Raw genomic sequence first — 22,346 nt, forward strand, 5'->3', positions numbered from 1 at the left:
CTTTACTCAAAGCCAGTGGCATGTCGTTAGTAAAGATTGAAAAAAGTATGGGGCCTAGACAGCTGCCCTGGGGAATTCCTGATTCTACCTGGATTATGTTGGAGAGGCTTCAATTAAAGAACACCCTCTGTGTTCTGTTAGACAGGTATCTCTTTATCCACAATATAGCAGGGGGTGTAAAGCCATAACACATTCGTTTTGCCAGCAGCAGACTATGATCGATAATGTACATTTCAGAGGCAGTCTGAAATATTGTTCCACAACAATTTTATCACCACTGACTAGTTGCTTTTACTGTCTTTATTCAAATTCTATTTCATTGACACAAACGAGGACCGTATATATTGTGTTTATTTGCCTTGTCAAAATGTCTTGTGATGTCTGTGGGCCACATCTGCCAGTATTATGCTGCAAATTAGATGTACTAATGGATAATTAAGTACCCTATTATATACTATATTAAAAGGTAGCCAACTATTTACGTTGAGAAGACAATGTACAATGTGTGCCAGTGTCCCTAGTCAGCTTCATGATTCTATGAGCAGGCTTGAGACTTTCCACATTTTGTCCTTTTACAGCTTGAATTTACAATTAATTAAATTTAGATTTTGTGTCACTGGCCTACACACAATACCCTATAATGTCAAAGTGGAATTGTGTTTTTAGAAATGTAGAAAAATGTATTAAAATTAAAAGCTGAAAGGTTTTGAGTCAATAAGTATTCAACCCCTTTGTTATGGCAAAGTTTAGGATTAAAAATGTCACATAATAAGTTGCATGGATTCACTCTGTGTGCAATAATAGAGTTTTACATGATTTTTGAAAGACTACCTCATCTCTTTACCCCACACAAACAATTATTTTTAAGGTCCCTCAGTCGAGCAGTGAATTTCAAACACAGATTCAACCACAAGGACCAGGGAGGTTTTCCAATACCTATTAGTATAAATTACACTTTGAATGGTGTATCAATACACCCAGTCACTACAAAGATACAGGCATCCTTCCTAACTCAGTTTTAGGAGAGTAAGGAAAATGCCCAGGGGTGTCACCATGAGGCCAATGGTGTCTTTAAAACAGTTACAGCGTTTAATGGCTGTGATAGGAGAAAACTGAGGATGGATCAACAACGTTGTAGTTACTCCACAATATTAACATAAATGACAGTGAAAAGAAGGAGACCTGTACAGAATAAAAAATATTCCAAAATATGCCTCCTGTTTGCAATAAGGCACTAAAGTAAAACTGCAAAAAATATGACAAAGAAATTCACTTTATGTCCTGAATACAAAGCGTTATGTTTGGGGCAAATACAACACAACATCACTGTGTACCACTTTCAAATTTTCAAGCATGGTGGTGGCTGTATCATGTTATGGGTATGCTCGTCTCCGGCAAGGACTAGGGACTTTTAGGATGAAAAGAAACGCAATAGAGCAATAATCTGCAAATATTGTACACTGAACAAAAATATAAACGCACAATGCAACAATTTCAAAGATTTTACTGAGTCACAGTTGATATAAGGAAATCAGTCAATTTAAATACATTTATTAGGCCCTAATCTATGGATTTCACATGACTGGGAATAGATATGCATCTGTTGGCCACAGATACCTTAAAAAAAATGGTGGATCAGAAACCAGTCAGTATCGAGTGTGACCACATTTTCCCTCATGCAGCGCAACACATCTCCTTCGCATAGAGTTGATCAGGCTGTTGATTGTGGCCTATATAATGTTGTCCAACTCCTCTTAAATGGCTGTGCGAAGTTACTGGATATGGGCAGGAACTGGAACACGCTGTCGTACATGTCGATCCACAGCATCCTAAACATGATCAATGAGTGACAATGTCTTGTGAGTATGCAGGCCATGGAAGAACTGGGACATTTTCAGCTTCCACGAATTATGTACAGATCCTTGCGACATGTGGCCGTGCATTATCATGCTGAAACATGAAGTGATGGCAGTGGATGAATGACACGACAATGGGCCTCAGGATCGCGTCTCGTATCTCTGTGCATTCAAATTGCCATCGGATAAAATGAAATTGTGTTCGTATGCCTACCCATACCATAACCCCATCGCCACCATGGGGCACTCTGTTCACAACGTTGACATTAGAAAACTGATCGCCCACACGACGCCATTCATGCTGTCGGCCATCTGCCCGGTACAGTTGAAATCATGATTCATCTGTAAAGAGCGCACTTCTCCAGCGTGCCAGTGGCCATCAAAGGTGAGCATTTGCCCACTGACTTCGCTTACGATGCCGAACTGCAGTCAGGTCATTTTTGCTAAATGTTTTTGTGCTTATGGAAAGTTTCTAGGATCAACACTTTACATGTTGCGTTTATATTTTATTCAGTATACAATACAGGTGTGCAAAGCTCTTAGAGATTTAATTCTTACATATTTTTGACTCAGGGTTGTGAATACTTATGTAAATTAGATATTTATATATTTAATTTTCACAAAATTTGATCAAAAATTATAAAAACATCATGGGGTATTTTGTGTAGATGGGTGAGAAAAACGAATCAATTTAATCCCTTTTGTATTCAGGCTGTAACACAACCAAATGTGGAATAAGTCAAGGGGTAAGAATACTTTATTTGTCATGAGCTGGTTAAATTACTTGATATTAGTACTTTCATTTAAGCTATAACATAAATGCAGGGTCCTTGCAATTGCATAGCACCTGTGATTCACCTTTGGTTGTGTTCCTTTCCAGTGCTGATCCTTTGCCTTTATAGAACCCAACCAACCAATAGAAGGAGCTCTATGTTTAAATGATCTCAATTGCTTTGAGGGTTTACATGGATAAACAGAAGCAGCAGGAAACAGCACTTGCCGTATCAACAAAATATAGGTGGACATTATGATATAAAGTTAGGCTTAGATGATGGATGTTTGTCTTATACATGACTTCCTCATATGAGAGGATTTAATTCCCCATTTCCCCAAGACACCACACCACCTTGATTCGTCTTCGAACCCCTTGCATACCAGAATAAGGTCACGCACATTAGGTAGTTGACATTTTGCCTTTGGCTAATGAGGCTATTAAAAGATATGAGCAGTCTCTTTGGATTATGATCAAACAGCTGGGAGGAAAAGGGGAAAACAAGGAGGGAGAAACAAGCGGTAAACAGCTGCATTCCAATGGGTGCATCCCAAATGGCACCCTATACCATATATAGTGCACTTCTTTTGACTAGTGCCGATAGGGAACCATAGGGCTCTGGTCAAAAGTAGTGCGCTATATAGGGAAAAGGGTGTGATTTGGGATGCAGATAAAGGCCTCGTTCCCACTGCTGTTATAGGCTAAACGCTCCCTGGTCTTTACCTGCCCAACAGCATGTTGGCGTGTCTGAAAAACACTTCAGACATTACTACACCATGAGATTATTTTATTATTGTCAAATCTTTGGCCAAGTGAAACTGAGTGGAGAGGGTAACTGGAGGCCCATCAACTGCATCATGATTATCATCTTTTATGACCATCTCTTACCCCCTCCTTTGTCTCTGTGACCTTGGGCGTTTTCATAATCAAATGTGTTTACGATTTTATTTTATTAGGATCCTCATTAGCCGGCGACAACTAGTCTTACTGGGGTCCGACACATAACGAAAAAGACATTACAGACAAAATACTTTACAATTTACATAAATGTAAAAACATTACAGTGCATCTGTTGAGGCTCCTCAGAGGCGGAAGGGGTGGACCATCCTCCTCTGCAAATTTCCTAAAAATGTAAATTGTAAAACATTTAAAAAGTTATCCTTTTTAGATAAAACTATACCAAATATAATCACCTCACCAAATAATTGATTAAAACACACTATTTTGCAAAGGTCTACAGAAGCCTCAACAGCACTCTGTAGGGTAGCATCATAGCTGGAGGAAAGCTAGCTTCCGTGCTCCTCTGTGTACATTGACTTCAATACAAAACCTAGGAGGCTCATTGTTCTCACCCCCTTACATATGACAACTTCCGGAGGATGTCCTCCAGCCTATCAGAGCTCTTGCAGCATGAACTGACGTTGTCCACCCAATCAAAGCATCAGAGAATCAATTTAGTACTGAAGGTATAACCAACAGCTAGCTAGCTCTACAGTGTATAAAACATGGTGAGTAGCTGACTCAAAAAGAGAGAAAGACAATAGTTGAACAGTTTTGAACAATTTAATTTCTTCCAAAATAAAGGAGAAGCAAGAGAGAAATAGAGAGAGTGAGAGATTGTCATTTTTTCCCAGTTTCACTTACTTGGCAAAAAAAATGCAGCTCGCTAGTTTAGCCTACTCAAACCGAGGGATGCTATGTTAAATAGCTGGCTATGACATTCCAACACAACACTGGAACTCTTCTAAGTCAAGGTAAGCTTTTGGTGATACTAATTTATTGCCACCGGGGTCACTGCTTACTGACTGTACACTGTAATGTTATTGCATGATTGTAGAGGGGTTTACTAAAGTGTTAGTTATATTAGCTATGCTGACAATGACATTACTTTACCTAATATGGTGACAACGATGTAGGCTGTGTTTGACCTGATAAGGTTTTTTCACCTGGTCACATACAGCTAATATGTTGTGCATTGATGTCCACAAGGGAAGGGAAGACGTGAGAGGAGGAGAGCACATAGACGCAATAAGGAATACAACATGGCTTCTATGAAGTGAACTGTGTTTATGCAAACAGAACAAGACAGGGATAAACATACCTGAATTTGTCCAATAGAAACTCTTGTTTGCAACTGTTGGACTAATGATCACACCCTACATAGTGCATTCGGAAAGTATTCAGACCCCTTGACTTTTTCCACATTTTGGTAGGTTACAGCCTTATTCTAAAATTGATTAAATCTACACACAATACCCCATAATGACAAAGCAAAAACAGGATTTTAGAATTTTTGCTAATTTATGAAGAATAATACAATTTAAAAAAATACATTTACATAAGTATTCAGACCCTTGGTCTGAGCCTTTAGGTGCCTTTTGGCAAACTCCAAGCGGGCTGTCATGTGCCTTTTACTGAGGAGTGGCTTCCGTCCTGGCCACTCTACCATAAAGGCCTGATTTGGTGGAGTGCTACGGAGATGGTTGTCCTTCTGGAAGGTTCTCCCATCTCCACAGAGGAACTCTAGAGCACTGTCAGATTGACCATAGGGTTCTTGGTCACCTGCCTGACCAAGGCCCTTCTCCCCCGATTGCTCAGTTTGGCTGGGGGGGCCATCTCTAGGAAGAGTCTTGGTGGTTCCAAACTTCTAGCGTTTAAGAAGGATGGAGGCCACTGTGTTCTTGGGGACCTTCAATGCTGCAGAAGTTTTTTGGTACCCTTCCCCAGATCTGTGCCTCGACACAAGCCTGTCTCGGAGCTCTACGTACAATTCCTTTGACCTCATGGCTTGGTTTCTTCTCTGACATGCACTGTCAACTGTGGGACCTTATATAAACAGGTGTGTGCCTTTCCAAATCATGTCCAATCAATTGAGTTTACCACAGGTGGACTCCGATCAAGTTGTAGAAACATCTCAAGGATGACCTTGGGTCTGAATACTTATGTAAATAAGGTAATTCTGTTATTTATTTTGTCATTATGTGGTATTGTGCATAGATTGCTGAGGAATTTTATTCATTTCATCAATTTTAGAATAAGGCTATAGCGTAACAAAATGTGGAAAAAGTCAAGGGGTCTGAATACTATCCGAAGGCAATGTGTCAGCTAGATGCAGGCAAGTGTGCAAGGCGGTATTGGATGTCACTGTCTGTCCATGTGTCCCTGTATGTCACCATAAATTTGTTTCTCGACCTGTGTGCACCTACGTTGTAAAATTTCATTCATAGGCTAGGTTGTAGCAACATCATGATGGTCATAGGGAAAATTTGAGTATCATCTAATAGCCTAAACCTGTCACTGTTACATTGGACTGGGTGAATGGAATATGAATGAGAGTTATCCAATACGCTGTAATAGAAATAAGGCCATGCTCATGAAAACAAATGGTCCTACCTCATCTTAAATGGCACTGGTGTGCATCTATCAGTTACACATACATGTCAGTACATAAGTACACAAGTAGGTCACATGTCTGAAATAAAATATTAACCTACGATTTGTAGAGGCAAGAGCTTAAAGTAGTAGTAGTAGCTATTTGGTATCAAGGATAAGACAAGAGCAGTGTGGTCTGATCATGAGTTCAAAATTCAAAGAGCACATTTCGCAAGTGCAACATTGCCCTCTATAGGTATCCCTCAATTCAAAACATTTAATTTATCAACCATTTCATTTAGTTGTGCTATATAAAGACCAACTGTGCCCAGATGGACAACACAGCACCAAAACAGTATCACAACCATTTTAAATCAAATATACTTTATTAACCAACAACTATTTCTAAAACACAAAACACAAAAACGCATTCCAAACTGGGTCCCCATTGCTTCTTCTTGAACCGTCAGTAATATGCCTCAGAAGGAAATGAACAACACCACATATGTTCAAATGATACAATACAATGGGTTTACAAAGAACTTAGTCACTAGAGATGCTAACATAAAGAAACAAAAACGTCCCAAGTTCAGTCGTCCCTCTCCGAGCTGCCATTTCGACGAGGACTCCTCGAGGTAGAGTGGCTGAAAGAGAGAGAAACAGAAGTTAGTTTCCCCTCTTCATTTATTTGCTGTGCATTAACCCCACATTAAAGTCATTACCTCAGCTGGGAGGAAAAACGCACCTTAGTTTTTGAGGTGAAGCTTTAGATTTTGAACAGCTGGGATTTAAAATAGAATTTTCATTTTAGAGCTCATTCTTACAAGACTTCGACAGCGGCAATTTGTAGCAAGCAAAGTATTTAAAGACCATGCATTTAATATAAGTTCGTCATGCAAAATGAATTTAAAGAACACAATTCAAATAACCTCTTAATACATTTTTCACATATTGAATTAAAGATGTGAATGTAATTGTTGTTGATTTATTGCAGAGTCTACCTTTCACATGTAATGCTTAAGTAGCCTGACTTAATGAACCATCACGCATCTACACCGTTAACTGTAACCATGCATAACGATTGCCCTCCCCTCGTTTTGCTGCTTATCATGCATTTGTCAAACTGTTCCACAGCTCGTATAGAGAGCAGAATGGTGGAAAGAAAATTGGGGTCAGACTCAAGACTTCTGCATACCTCCTCGTGGGGGAACCAGACTTGGATCTGCCCACAGAACCAGACCTGAAGAAGTAAACATACAAGGCATTCATATTCTAGTGTCCCTTTTTCTGGTTGGTCATTGTTGTTTTTATCTCCACCAATGGGCTAAGATCACTTCTGTTACTTTTCCTGCAGTCTGAACATTCAAAAGCTACATGGAATCTGATATTTCAAGCCACCATTGCAAACCACCTTCAATCTGATTGCTGGCAATGCGACTTGTCTGAACAGTCAAATCTGATTTATTTGCCCTCAAGATACGTTGTTGAGTTTGACAAGAACGTGACGTTGTAGCTAGCTAGCTTGTTAATGGCTTATAAACAAATTAGTGAATGTACTACAAACCTAAACAGCTACCTAGCTAGCTAGTTGACTGCTGCGGCTAGCCAAAAAGAACTAGCTTTGAAAGTTGGATCATCTTATCCTGAGGCTTTAAAAGTGTTCTTACACTATGATTTTGAACATTCAAAGCAACTGGGTAAAAGTCCAGGGAAGGCATTGCTGTCACCTTAGGATTGCTACAAAACGTCTGAGTAATAGGAAGCACGAGCACACCACCAATCAGCCTACACCACTGCACACACACCCATCGTTACTATGACAACTAGTGTAGCCATGTCAGCGAATGACTGCTATCTGAACACACACATGTATTTTTATTTAACTAGGCAAGTCAGTAAAGAACACATTTTTGTTTACAATGGCGGCCTACCAAAAGGCCTGGGAATTAAACAATATATAGGACAGAACACACATCACTACATAAAGAGAGACCTAAGACAACAACATAGCATGGTAGCAACACAACATGACAACATGGCAGCAGCACAACATGGCAGAAGCACACAACATGGTAGCAGCACACAACATGGTAGCAGCACACAACATGGCAGCAGCACACAACATGGCAGCAGCACACAAAATGGCAGCAGCACACAACATGGTAGAAACATTATTGGGCACAGACGACAGCACAAAAGGGCAAGTACGATTTGGTCACTTGTAACTTGTTGTTTGAACAGTCACCATTACAAAACTGATTTAAGCATTAAGGCCTGCAGTGTGAACAAGGCTTTAGGCCTCACTTCAACTCATTCCACGGATGGCCGAGTGCCTGCGGGTTTTTCGCTCTTCCCTTGTAGTTGATTGATGAAATTAGGTCACTATTTACACTAAACAAAAATATAAATCAATATGCAAAAATGTCAAAGATTTTACTGCGTTACAGTTCATATAAAGAAATCAGCCAATTGATATAAATTCATTAGGCCCTAATCTATGGATTTCACATGGGAATACAGATACGGTATGCATCAGTTGGTCACATATCTTCAACAAACCAAAAAAAAGTGGCCTGTGGAATATTGTCCCACTCCTCTTCAATGGCTGTGCAAAGTTTCTGGATATTGGTGGGAACTGGAACACGCTGTCGTACACGTTGATCCAGAGCATCCCAAACATGGGGCCGTGCATTATTATACTGAAACATGAGGTAATGGTGGCAGATGGATGACACGACAATGGGCCTCAGGATCTCGCCACGGTATCTCTGGGTATCCAAATTGCCATCGATAAAATGCAATTGTGTCCCTTGTCCGTAGCTTATGCCTGCCCATACCATAACCCCAACGCCACCATGGGGCACTCTGTTCACAATCAGCAAACCACTCGATCCCCACGAGGCTGTCTGCCATCTGCCTGGTAGTTAAAAATCAGGATTCATCCTTGAAGAGCACACTTCTCCAGCGTGCCAGTGGCCTTTGAAGGTGAGCATTTGCCCATTGAAGTTGGTTACGACGCCAAACTGCAGTCAGGTCAAGACCCTGGTGAGGAAGACGAGCACACAGATTGCCTTCCCTGAGACGGTTTTTGAGAATTTGTGCAGAATTTCTTTGGTTGTGCAAACCCACAGTTTCATCAGCTGTCCTGGTGGCTCATCTCAGACGATCTCGCAGGTGAAGAAGCTAGATGTGGAGGTCATTTAATTCTCTGGGAACAGCTCTGTTGAACATTCCTGCAGTCACCATGCTCCCTCGAAACATCTGTGGCATTGTGTTGTGACAAAACTGCACATTTTAGTGGACTTTTATTGTCCACAGCACAAAGTGCACCTGTGTAATGATCATGCTGTTTAATCAGGTTCTTGATATGCCACACCTGTCAGGTGGATGGATTATCTAGGCAAAAGAGAAATGCTCACTAACAGGGATGTACACAAATCTGTGCACTAAATTTGAGAGAAAAACTTTTTGTGGAACATTTCTGGGATCTTTTATTTCAGCTCATGAAACATGGGACCAACACTTGTTATGTTTATATTTTTGTTCAACGTAGTAACTCTCCTCACCTGGTTGGCTCTCTCTTCATCTAAAGCGAAAACCCGCAGACACTATGCCCTCCATGGAATGAGGAACCTGCTTTAGTCTCTTAAGTCAGTGATGTAATATATCAAGGGGACAAATGTCTAAATTGTAATACCCGAAACGATCAATACCAACACAAAATTGTATTTTGTTGCAGTAGTGACAATCTTTGAGGATTGACACAAACTGTTGCATTAAGTGTTAATTACTCAACGTATGTAGCTGCATTGTTGACAATAGCAATGCAACGCTGATCAGAGCATTGAAACAGTTATATTTCTCACCTGGTCTTTGCATGAGAAAGTGACCTAGACCTTGATCTGGACTTTGATCGAGATCTAAAAATAAATTAGGGGGGAAAGCATCAACACCCATCATTTACTAAATAAGTGAACAATGTTATTGTTTTACACAATGTGGGATCTTAATAATAATAATGCAAGCAAGTCCATTTTTCTACAATTTACCTTGATCTCTTGGGGGTAAGGGCTCTAGATCTTCTAGGAGAACGAGAGCGGCGTGGAGAGAAGGATCTTGATCTAGAACATAAATATCAAAAGCTGTTAGCTAACATACATTCAGACCCGGTAAACTCTGCACTGCCATTCCTGATCAACTACTCTATCATACAAATCTGTATATGTATCTGTGGTGAATGTATGTATGCATGCAGTATATGGAGTTGTGTACAGCATAACAGTGTAATGACAATTTACTCTACACTGAGTGCACAAAACATTAGGAACACCTGTTCTTTCCATGACAGACCAGAGCTCTCCAAACCGTGTTCCTGGAGAGCTACCATCCTGTAGGTTTTCCCTCCAACCCTAATCTAGCACACCTGATTCTAATAATTAGCTGATTGATCAGCTGAATCAGGTTAGTTACAACTGGGGTTGGAGCAAAAACCTACAGAAAGGTAGCTCTCCAGGAACAGGGTTAGAGAACCCTGACATAGACTGACCAGGTGAAAGCTATGATCCCTTATTGATGTCACTTGTTAAATCAGTGTAGATGAAGGGGAAGAGACAGGTTAAAGAAGGACTTGAGACATGGGTTGTGTATGTGTGCCATTCATAGGGTGAATAGGGAGTTTTTCCTAGCCACCGTGCTTCTACATCGGCATTGCTTGCTGTTTGGGGTTTTAGGCTGGGTTTCTGTATAGCACTTTGTGACATCAGCTGATGTAAAAAGGGCTTTATAAATACATTTGATTGATTGGGCAAGACAAAAGATGTAAGTGCCTTTGAACGGGGTATGGTAGTAGGTGCCAGGCGCACCGGTTTGAGTGTATCAAGAACTGCAATGCTGCTGGGTTTTTTACGCTCAAGTTTCCCGTGTGTATCAAGAATGGTCCAGCACCCAAATGACATCCAGAGAACTTGACAACTGTGGGAAGCATTAGAATCAACATGGGCCACCATCCCTGTGGAACACTTGACACCTTGTAGAGTCCATGCACCGACGAATTGGGGCTGTTCTAAGGGCAAAAGGGGGTGCAGCTGAATATTAGGAAGGTGTTCCTAATGTTTTATACACTCAGTATATTCAGAAAGTATTCAGACCCCTTCCATTTTTCCACATTTTGTTTCGTTACAGCTTTATTCTAAAATGGATTAAACAACATCAACAACATCTACACACAATACCCCATAATGATGAAGCAAAAACAGATTTTTTTTAAATTTTGGCTTTAAATTTTTTAAATACCTTATTTACATAAGTATTCAGACCCTTTGCTATGAGACGCGAAATTGAGCTCAGGTGCATCATGTTTCCATTGATCGTGCTTGAGATGTTTCTACAACTTGATTGGAGTCCATCTGTGGTAAACTCAATTGATTGAACATGATTTGGAAAGGCACACACCTGTCTAAATAAAGGTCCCACAGTTGACTGAGCAAAAACAAAGCCATGAGATCAAAGGAATTATCCGTAGAGCTCCGAGACAGGATTGTGTCGAGGTACAGATCTGGGGAGGGTTACCAAAACATTTCTGCAGCATTTAAGGTCCCCAAGAACACAGTGGCCTCCATCATTCTTAAATGAAAAGAGGTTTGGAACCACAAATACTCTTCATAGAGCTGGCCGCCCGGCCAAACTGAGCAATCGGGAGAGAAGGGCTGTGGTCAGGGAGGGGACCAAGAACCAAATGGTCACTCTGACAAAGCTCCAAAGTTCCTCTTTCAAGATGGGAGAACCTTCCAGAAGGACAACCATCTCTGCAGCACTCCATCAATGAGGCCTTCATCCCTACGGGGGAAGCATGGTGGCGGCAACATCATGCTGTGCAGATGTTTTTCAGTGGCAGGAACACTAGTAAGGATTGAGGCAAAGATGAACGGAGAGATCCTTGAAAAAAACCTGCTCCAGAGCGCTCAGGATCTTAAGACTGGGGCGAAGGTTCACCTTCCAACAGGACAACGACCCTAAGCCCACAGCCAAGACAATGAGGGAGTGGCTTCGGGACAAGTCTCTGAATGTCCTTGAGTGGCCCAGCCAGAGCCCTGACTTAAACTAGATCGAACATATCTGGAGACCTGAAAATAGCCGTGCAGTGATGCCTGTAGAGAAAATAGAGAAAATGGGAGAAACTGTAGAGAAAATGGGAGAAACTCCCCAAATACAGGTTTGCCAAGCTTGTAGCGTAATACCCAAGAAGACTCAAAGCTGTAATCGCTGCCAAAGGTGCTTCAACAAAGTACTGAGTAAAGGGTATGAATACTTATGTAAATGAGATATTGATGAGGGGGGAAACAATTTAATACATTTTAGAATAAGGCTGTAAGTATCAAAATGTTTAAAAAGTCAAGGGGTCTGAATACTTTCTGAATGTACTGTACAATCATTTTTATTTCATTATATGTGTTACGAAAAAAAGAGGTCCAAGAATAGACCCCTGAGGAACTCCATCGATGATTGATGTGACCCTTTTCCGAGGAAGTTGGACAACAGAGCCTTTGGAACGAGAAAAATGTGCATAAGAATGCTCACCTCCTGCCACGGCCCCGGCTGCGAGAGCGAGAGTACCTCCTCCCACCGGACCTGGAGTGAGACCGGGACCTAAACCACATCCAAACGAGGGGTGGGGAGGGAAAGATGGACAGTTCAGAGCAGGCCCCGCGAAGCCCCACATAACACTGCCTCAGTCTGTCTTTAATTCTGACCTGGCCTCTGACAACAACAATCACCCTAAGCCCACTGATGCTCTGACACTGGCTCAAATCAACACACAAAAAGAGGGGGATTACATTAGATTTAGCATTACACGTGCAATGGTACTGGTAGTAGGAGTCACTATATAGACTAGAGGTCGACCGATTAATCGGCATGGCCGATTAATTAGGGCCGATTTCAATTTTTCATAACAATCGTTAATCTGCAATTTTGGGACGCCGATTATGGCCGATTACATTGCAATCCACGAGGAGACTGTGTGGCAGGCTGACCACCTGTTACGCGAGTGCAGCATAAAAAGGACCTTGTGGCTACAAGGAGCCAAGGTAAGTTGCTAGCTAGCATTAAACTTCTTATTAAAAAAACAATCAATCTTCACATAATCACTAGTTAACTACACATGGTTGATGATCTTACTAGGTTAACTAGCTTGTTTTGCGTTGCATATAATCAATGCGTGCCTGCTAATTTATCATCGAATCACAGCCTACTTCAACTTCGCCAAATGGGTGATGATTTAACAAAAGCGCATTCGTGGACAAACCTAACCATAAACATCAATGCCTTTCTTAAAATCAATACAAGTATATATTTTTTTAACCTGCATATGTAGTTAAAATAAATTAATGTTAGCAGGCAATATTAACTAGGGAAACTGTGTCACTTCTCTTGCGTTCAGTGCAAGCAGAGTCAGGGTATATGCAGCAGTTTGGGCCGCCTGGCTTGTTGCAAACTGTGTAAAGACCGTAATTAATTTGCCAGAATTTTACATAATTATTACATAGAAGTTTGTGCAATATAACAGCAATATTTAGACTTAGGGTTGCCACCCGTTCGATAAAATACGGATTGGTTGCGTATTTCACTGAAAGAATAAACGTTTTGTTTTCAAAATGAAAGTTTTCGGATTTGACCATATTAACGACCAAAGGCTCGTATTTCTGTGTGTTTATTATATAATAATTCAGTATATGATTTGATAAAGCAGTCTGACTTAGCAGTGGTAGGCAGCAGTAGGCTCGTAAGCAAGCATTCATTCAAACAGCACTTTACTGCGTTTGCCAGCAGCTCTTAGCAATGCTTGAGGCACAGCGCTGTTTATGACTTCAAGCCTATCAACTCCCGAGATTAGGCTGGCAATACTAAAGTGCCTATAACAACATCCAATAGTCAAAGGTATATGAAATACAAATGGTATAGAGAAATAGTCCTATAATTCCTATAATAACTACAACCTAAAACTTCTTAACTGGGAATATTGAAGACTCATGTTAAAAGGAACCACCAGCTTTCATGTTCTCATGTTCTGAGCAAGGAACTTAAACGTTAGCTTTTTTACATGGCACATATTGCACTTTTACTTTCTTCTCCAACATTGTTTTTGCATTATTTAAACTAAATTGTACATGTTTCATTATTTATTTGAGACAATTGATTTTATTTATGTATTATATTAAGTTCAAATAAAAGTGTTCATTGTTCATTCAGTATTGTTGTAATTGTCATTATTACATATATACAGTTGAAGTCTGAAGTTTACATACACTTAGGTTGGAGTCATTAAAACTTGTTTTTCAACCACTCCACAAATTTCTTGTTAACAAACTATAGTTTTGGCAAGTCGGTTAGGACATCTACTTTGTGCAAGACAAGTAATTTTGCCAACAATTGTTTACAGGCAGATTATTTCACTTATAATTCACTGTATCACAATTCCAGTGGGTCAGTATTTCAAGGCCTACATTCAAACTCAGTGCCTCGTTGCTTGACATCATGGGAAAATCTAAAAGGAATCAGCCAAGACCTCAGAAAAAAAATGTAGACCTCCAGAGCAATTTCCAAACGCCTGAAGGTACCACATTCATCAGTACAAACAATAGTATGCAAGTATAAACACCATGGGACCACGCAGCAGTCATACCGGTCAGGAAGGAGACACGTTCTATTTCCTAGAGATGAACGTATTTTGGTGCGAAATGTGCAAATCAATCCCAGAACAACAGCAAAGGACGGAGTGAAGATGCTGGAGGAAACGGGTACAAAAGTATCTATATCCACAGTGAAACGAGTTCTATATCGACATAACCTGAAAGGCCTCTCAGCAAGGAAGAAGCCACTGCTCCAAAAACCGCCATAAAAAAGCCAGACTACGGTTTGCAACTGCACATGGGGACAAAGATCGTACTTTTTGGAGAAATGTCTTCTGGTCTGATGAAAGAAAAATAGAACTGTTTGGCCATAATGAACATCGTTATGTTTGGAGGAAAAAGGGGGAGGCTTGCAAGCCGAAGAACACCATCCCAACCGTGAAGCACGGGGGTGGCAGCATCATGTTGTGGGGTGCTTTGCTGCAGAAGGGACTGGTGCACTTCACAAAATAGAGGGCATCATGAGGAATGGAAAATTATGTGGATATATTGAAGCAACATCTCAAGACATCAGTCAGGAAGTTAAAGCTTGGTCGCAAATGGGTCTTCCAAATGGACAATGACCCCAAGCATACTTGCAAAGTTGTGGCAAAATGGCTTAAGGACAACAAAGTCAAGTTATTGGAGCGGCCATCACAAAGCCCTGAACTCAGTCCCATAGAAAATTTGTGGGCAGAACTGAAAAAGCGTGTGCGAGCAAGGAGGCCTACAAACCTGACTCAGTTACACCAGCTCTGTCAGGAGGAATGGGCCAACATTCACCCAACTTATTGTGGGAAGCTTGTGGAAGGCTACCCGAAACGTTTGACCCAAGTTAAACAATTGAAAGGCAATGCTACCAAATACTAATTGAGTGTATGTAAACTTCTGACCCACTTGGAATGTGATGAAAGAAATAAAAGCTGAAATAAATAATTCGCTCTACTATTATTCTGACATTTCACATTCTTAAAATAAAGTGGTGATCCTAACTGACCTAAGACAGGGAATTTTTACTAGGATTAAATGTCAGGAATTGTGAAAAACTGAGTTTAAATGTATTTGGCTAAGGTGTATGTAAACTTCCGACTTCAATTGTATATATAACAATTGGCCGATTAATCGGTATCGGCTTTTTTTGGTCCTCCAATAATCGGTATCAGCGTTGAAAAATCATAATCGGTCGACCTCTAATATAGACATAGCTGTTCATGGAGCTAACGTATCCTGCTTAAAGCAGGCCTTTCAGTTCTCTAGTAAAGAGTGGAAGAGAGGAATGTTATTGTCAAGTCATACATTGGAGATAAAAACACATTAATTGGTACTTGAAATAAACCTTGCGAGTTTGCCCGGTTGACCCACTTTGGACCAAGGTTCGAGCAGATCTAGGCGTTCTAGAAGTATCTATCAGCCGACTTCTGCATCTAGTCGTGTTCTTCGATTTCTAACGATGATGATTGTATTGACAGCCAAATCGCTTGATTGAGACTTGATAGATGCAAGGCGATTTGTCTAGACGGGACCATGGTCTACCTGGTTGTCCTCTTTACAAAACCCCAGGCTCAAATTGATAACCAAATCATCTGGTGAATTGTCAGCCCTCTATGAAATCTTTAAGGTGCAGCTAGAAGTGGCAGTTGCTTGAGAAGGGGAGGTCTGGCTGATCGATCAACCCCATGGTCATAGGATCGAAAGTGTGGAATTTGCTAGATGCCTCATGAAATCGTTAAGGATCGTGACACTCTGAATCAAACGACGAAACCTGAAATGTTTTGACCAGGTGAGTTGTTAACAAAAAAAACCCACATAACATTTCAGAAGTATTTCCATATTTTAAAAGGGATTAAGTGACAGACGGAGAGACAAAAGTTGCAACAACAGGTTGTATGATAGTATAATAATCATCTTAACTTTTTTTTATCTACATAAGACACTGAAAAATCAAGACAATGGAAAATAAGCCACAACTATCAAAATAAGAAAAGCCCAAAACAAGCTAAATCTGATGCATTGGTTAAGGAGGCTTTACCTGGTCCTCCTGCGTCGACCGTAGCGGTGGCAGTCGTAGGCATAGTGCCCCCGCTCACCACACTCATAGCACTTGTCGTTGGAGTCAAAGGGCCGGTTGGTGGGCGCACGCTCGTACCGAGATCGCCGCGGCATCCCTGTAGATAATTCAACTCGAACTCGAGATCCAGAAATCAACCTGAAAAACAGTCAGTTCGACAGTCAGCAAATTGCACAATGGCATAGTTCACTTCAAAAAGAGGACTTAAGGAAACCCATCTAAAGTGTAACAAGCATTTAGGAACATACCTTAAGTGTATGATCTGGATAGTAGCAAATGAGTAACAAGATAATACCAGCTACCTGCTTACCTTCTACTGATAGATGTCCCTAAACCAATAAAATCCTTCAATATTTGCAAAGAGCAAATTACATTATTGATTGGCAAACGTCAACAACAGAGGTGCCCTTTGAGCCCTTTCAGCTTGTAGGTCTTGGAAAGTAGGCTAAACTTGGGGGCAAAGTCTGAAGTCTTGAGGTACCACTTACTTGCCGTCAAGGCCTCGGACCGCATCTTCTGCATCCCGGGTGTCTTCAAACTCCACAAAGGCAAAGCCCGGGGGGTTCCTAGCGATCCACACTGTTCTTAAAGGTCCGTAATACCCGAACGCCCGCTCCAGCTCTCCTTTCCCTGCACCAGTGCCCAGGTTACCGACGTAAATCTTAGAGTCTGCAAAGGAAAAACAGAAAGAGGTGCCACCACTGCTGCAACTTGCTGACTTCTGTTCTGAGGGCCTTTGATTTCCCACTCCCCTAAGCTCAGTATCAAAAGGGTTGCTGGAAGTAACTGCACAAATGTAAAAATCACATTGAAATGCAGCCCTCTCAAGGCATCCCATATGTATTAAGGTCAGTGAATAATTAGCATAGGGTTGGCCTGAGGCAGTTCCTCATGCTATGGTCTAAATAAAATTATAAATTACTAGTGTCATTCATATGAATATAATATTGTGTACTTTTCCACATGACAATGAGCTGTATGTAGTGATTTACTGCAATGACCTCCTTTACCTCCCTTATCTCACCTCATTTGCTCACATTGTATATAGACTTATTTTTCTACTGTATTATTGACTGTATGTTTGTTTTTACTCCATGTGTAACTCTGTGTTGTTGTATGTGTCGAACTGCTTTGCTTTATCTTGGCCAGGTCGCAATTGTAAATGAGAACTTGTTCTCAACTTGCCTACCTGGTTAAATAAAGGTGAAATAAATTAATTTAATTAAATTACGTATCACCTAAATCACACTAGAGCAAATATTTGAAGCCTGAAAATGTGATAAATTAGGCAAAGGATCAACCTTATCTCTATACCTTGCTACTAGATTGTGTAACATCTAGTAATTTATCAATTTCTACCTGTCTGATTCAGAGGGGTTGGGTTAAATGCGGAAGACACATTTCAGTTGAATACTTTCAGTTGTACAACTGACTAGGTATCCCCCTTTCTTTATGATAAGACAAAAGGTTTATAGGGTTATGATTAGGCCTAGGGCCATGTTTGATTTGCATTAGTTGCCAAGTGAATGTGTAATTTGCTCTTTGAATTTAGATGTAATCCATCCCCTAACATATGTCATACATAACCATTGAATTCTTTGACACCAACTAACGTTACAGAGGCATGGTGTATTCATCAAGCGTAGCTATGTTTGGCTGTGGTGAACGAGTCAACACATCAACTAAGACAGAAGGTAGAACGGCTAGTGAGGTGAGGATTTTGTTTATTTTTGTTACTTAGCCTAATTAAACTGCAAATAAGGTCCAATTTTGCGGACCATTTCTGACTCATGAGCTGCCCTCTACAAAAGTAGTAAGAGTTTAGCACCTTAACCCATAGACTCTTTAGCTACACTAACGTTATCAGTGGTTCTCAAACGTCTTGTGGATCACAGATGTTACATGTTATTGATCTATTCCAGAGCTAGCACACCTAATTCAACTTGTCTACTAATCACTACTGATATATTTAAAGCCGCAATCAGCAGTTTAGCCTAAAGACCCAAAGTTGAATTGCATTGATTTCTACGTCAGGCAGAAATTGGCATTTGGACCAGGAAAGTTTCCTCTCCTGACCTCTACAAGCTAGAATGTTGAATAAAATAATATTTTAGTTTTTTGTACTTTTACCCCCTTTTTCATGATATCCAATTGGTAGTTACAGTCTTGTCCCATCATTGCAACTCCCCTACGGACTCCGGAGAGGCGAAGGTTGAGAGCCATGCGTCTTCCGAAACACAACCCTGGCAAGCCGCACTGCTTCTCTGCTCGCTTAACCCGGAAGCCAGCCACACCAATGTGTTGGAGGAAACACCGTCTAACTGACGACCGAAGTCAGCTTGCAGGCACCTGGTTCCTCAACAAGGAGTCACTAGAGCGCGATGGGACAAGGAAATCCCGGCCGGCCAAACCCTCCCCTAACCCGGATGACGCTGGGACAATTGTGCGCCGCCTCATGGGTCTCCTGGTCACGGCCGGCTATGACACAGATAAAATTATATTTTTACTCACTTTCCCGGTTGTCCATGTGGTTGGTCCTTTTGCAGGTAGGAATGTGAGACATATCGACAGGAAGTATAAATACAAACTTTTCAAAGCGCTGGTAGTGCGTTCAGATTTCTATCACTTGAAGTATGCATACTTGCCGAGCTCGTGCATGTGTTTACATGGTTCTGCGCACGCTTCAGGTGAAAAATCTGAACGCACCACCAGCGCCTTGAAAAGTTAATGCAAGTATACTTTCCTGTGAATATATTGTCTCACTTTACAGGTTGTCTGTAGGAATGTAAGTAATTCAACATTCTGGCTTGTGAGAGGAAATTTTCCAAACAAATGTATGGCATTAATAACAAAGCCTTCCCCGCCCCTGTTTTGTTAAAAAGCTGAGGGGTGGGGCTGTAGAACTAACCCATCTCAAATTCATAGAGCAATGGATATAAGGAATGACCATCCTATGATATCAAAATTATAGTTTTAACCTTGTTTTGAGGCTTTATAGCTAGTATTTGTTAACATTTACATTGTTTGTAAACATTGGAGTAAAACATACTTATATGTTGGGTTCTGATGGGGTACAACAGATGAACTAAGGTCATGAGGCATTTAAGCTGCAATATGTAACTTTTTGTTATGGAAAATATATTTCACAGCGGGTTAGATGGTACAATGATTCTCTACACAACGACTGTTTGTTTTGTCGCAAACTATTAGAATTTTAGCAACCAGGAAATGGCGGAGAGATTTCCGCATATTGCACCATTCAATTCTTCAACAAACATTGGGCACATTTCATTCATTTATACGTCCACAAATGGATGTAGCAACTGCAGATTGCCCCTTTAAAACATTTTGATCGAAAAATAGCTACATAATCAGCCATTGATTAGAGAATCGGGTGTGCTTGTTTAGGGCAAGAGCTAGAAAGCTAAGTAACGTTACGCCTAATGTAGCTAACGTTAGATAGTTAACTAAGCATGCGATTATCTTCACGAATACTGTATTTTGTCTACTATTGAACATGTGTTAGATTATCTTTTTGTGAAGTTAAAATATGTTTTGCTATTTAGTTTACCTCCTCCGTTTCGACCGTGTCTTGACATGATTCAAGGCCCGCTTTACAATCAATCTGCGCATGCGTGTGTCAAACTGATTCTCCTGAGAGGACTGTCAGAGACATGACGGGTCACTAAATGTACTCGTGCAATGCAATAAATTGCTAAATTACTCATATTTCATACCATAGTACATACCATGAATCACACAGTAGAGTATTAGGTTGGTGAAGAGGTTAGTAATGTGTAACGAGGTATTTAATTCTTCGGGCTGGAACCTTTGGAATTGGATCACTGTTTTCTACGACACCTTTGACCGTCGGACAAATTTAATCACAGGCTCAATCCAGCTATCCAGTAGCCAGCTCAATCACATGATTTGGAGATTAAAGCCCAGTGTAGCTTATTCTCGGTCAGAATATTGAAATAGTAATGGACACGTGGCGTCAACTGAAGCCACTGGAGTGGTGTAAATATGTCAACAAAGAGGTCAAAGTGACAGCGCACGAGAAACAACAACATCATGGTTGGGTTTTTACCGTTGATCCAGTATCTGCCAGGTAACTTCGTCACCTTCCCAGTACTCTTCCCCATGGCCATGTGCACAATTTGTTGATGGATAGCTTAAACTATCATATGAAAATAATACACCAATGCACTGATTTGTCAGTTTTTTCTCCGACTTATATAGTGTGGTACCTAGCTACAACAGTGACGAGTGACTACACCACTCTGTTATGAGACCTAAGTTTGAGCATCATACTTCGTAACTGCTATCCCTAGCTACAGTGTGATATATTTGATGTGACTCAGTCATAGACAATACCAGGATTGTTGCTTTGAAAGGGGTGTATATAGGCTGAGTTGACACTCAATGCATTACCTATTTTCCCTCCCCCAGTATAGTCCTAGTGACCTTCCAGGAGAAAGGAGGCACGCCGACGGTCCGAGTTGTGACAGGCCATGCAGTACAGGAAGTAGAGGTCCTCCAGGAGGGCAATGAAGAAACGGCGGGGCGACTGAGGGTCATTTTCACACCCCCAGGAGCCCACACCCTTGGCCCGGAAGAAGTGAGGCACAGGAAAGAGAGCCTCCGCCTGTGGCTGGAAAAGAACCGCATCCCCGTGGAAGAGAAGGGCGAGATGCTGTGCGTGGCCAACGTGCTGACAGTGAGCGCCCCCTACGGAGCGGAAGACTGTAGCAGCTCCAACGAGATCATCCTGGCCCGAGTGCAGAGCCTGGTGGAGAGCAACCCTGATTCAACTCCAGACCAGCCTGCCAACTCCTGATGAAGGATTCACTTTGACATATAGGGATATTTTCTCAAACACAGATCAGGCTCAGCCGAGTCCTGGAATAAAATACATTGTCTATTTTCTTGATCTCCATTGAAATAGCTTTTTAGTTCAGGACTAAGCTTAATCTGTGTCAGGGAAACCGGCTCATAGTGGATGTCAATAGTCTAAAATGGTCTCGTCTCCTTCATCTGCCTCTATGTGGGGGAAAAAATGGACTGGGAATTGGGTCTTGGCCATGTGTCTTTCACCTATCCCACATTTTTAGATAAGTGAAGGTCGAGGAGAGGAGGAGGGAAAGCCACTCTAGACTGTTGGGATGAACTGAGAGACACTTAAAATGCTTTGGATTGTTGATGGTTCAAATGTTACTATAATCATATTCAACAATGGACATTGCTATCACAAAGCAAACAGTTGGTAACATTTAGAAATGTGAAGTTTTGGTTCTAAAGATACCTTTTTTGTAATTTTGTAATGCACTTTTGTAATTAAACGTGCACTGTTACTTACAAACCAATAGTTGCATCTGTCCCGCAACACTTAAATATCTATAAAAAAAGACCAATAAAATACCTGTGCCTATAAAATCTATGTTATGAATCTTTAATCCTAAATCATTTTACTTGATAAAACTTGAATAAATCTCTGATAATTAGGCTTAGTGTACACCGGTGTATTTGGAAAAAGCCACAGGATGGTTTTTTTTCTCAATACATTTTAATACTTGTAGCTACTTTTTAAGTAAATACCTGCAGTCATCTTG

At 40.9% G+C, this 22,346-nt stretch overlaps 2 protein-coding genes across 7 annotated transcripts; one reads left to right on the forward strand and one right to left on the reverse strand.

Moving 5' to 3' along the window:
- Positions 1 to 6,365: 6,365 nt before the first annotated feature.
- LOC120065056 (serine/arginine-rich splicing factor 7-like) lies at positions 6,366 to 20,900 on the reverse strand. 6 transcript variants are annotated; one of them, XM_039015730.1, is made up of 9 exons: positions 20,825 to 20,900; positions 17,223 to 17,403; positions 16,696 to 16,872; positions 12,577 to 12,645; positions 10,050 to 10,121; positions 9,867 to 9,920; positions 7,196 to 7,240; positions 6,746 to 6,781; positions 6,366 to 6,644 (listed from the first exon to the last, which is right to left on the reverse strand). In XM_039015730.1, the coding sequence occupies exons 1-9, from the start codon at positions 20,883 to 20,885 to the stop codon at positions 6,590 to 6,592; spliced, it is 750 nt and encodes a 249-aa protein (XP_038871658.1). In that variant the 5' UTR covers positions 20,886 to 20,900; the 3' UTR covers positions 6,366 to 6,589. The 6 variants fall into 6 exon arrangements, with proteins under 6 accessions (XP_038871658.1, XP_038871666.1, XP_038871683.1 ...); XM_039015738.1 differs by lacking the exon at positions 20,825 to 20,900 and adding an exon at positions 20,306 to 20,396; XM_039015755.1 differs by lacking the exon at positions 7,196 to 7,240.
- Positions 20,402 to 22,191, forward strand: gemin6 (gem (nuclear organelle) associated protein 6). Its single transcript, XM_039015788.1, has 2 exons — positions 20,402 to 20,845; positions 21,187 to 22,191. The coding sequence occupies exons 1-2, from the start codon at positions 20,718 to 20,720 to the stop codon at positions 21,572 to 21,574; spliced, it is 516 nt and encodes a 171-aa protein (XP_038871716.1). The 5' UTR covers positions 20,402 to 20,717; the 3' UTR covers positions 21,575 to 22,191.
- Positions 22,192 to 22,346: the final 155 nt, after the last annotated feature.

This window comes from Salvelinus namaycush, chromosome 2 (assembly GCF_016432855.1).
Source record: "Salvelinus namaycush isolate Seneca chromosome 2, SaNama_1.0, whole genome shotgun sequence".
In the NCBI taxonomy this organism is placed as follows: Eukaryota; Metazoa; Chordata; class Actinopteri; order Salmoniformes; family Salmonidae; genus Salvelinus; species Salvelinus namaycush.

Excerpts from the sequence above, each read along its gene's own strand:
- LOC120065056 (XM_039015730.1), bottom strand. The coding sequence starts at position 20,885 with ATGGCCATGGGGAAGAGTACTGGGAAGGTGACGAAGTTACCTGGCAGA. Across the intron at positions 16,873-17,222 it reads GTCCGAGGCCTTGACGGCAA|GTTGATTTCTGGATCTCGAG; the intron begins GTAAGTGGTACC and ends ACTGTTTTTCAG. Across the intron at positions 7,241-9,866 it reads CTTTCTCATGCAAAGACCAG|GTCTGGTTCTGTGGGCAGAT; the intron begins GTGAGAAATATA and ends TTACTTCTTCAG.
- gemin6 (XM_039015788.1), top strand. The coding sequence starts at position 20,718 with ATGGACACGTGGCGTCAACTGAAGCCACTGGAGTGGTGTAAATATGTC. Across the intron at positions 20,846-21,186 it reads GTTGATCCAGTATCTGCCAG|TATAGTCCTAGTGACCTTCC; the intron begins GTAACTTCGTCA and ends TCCCTCCCCCAG.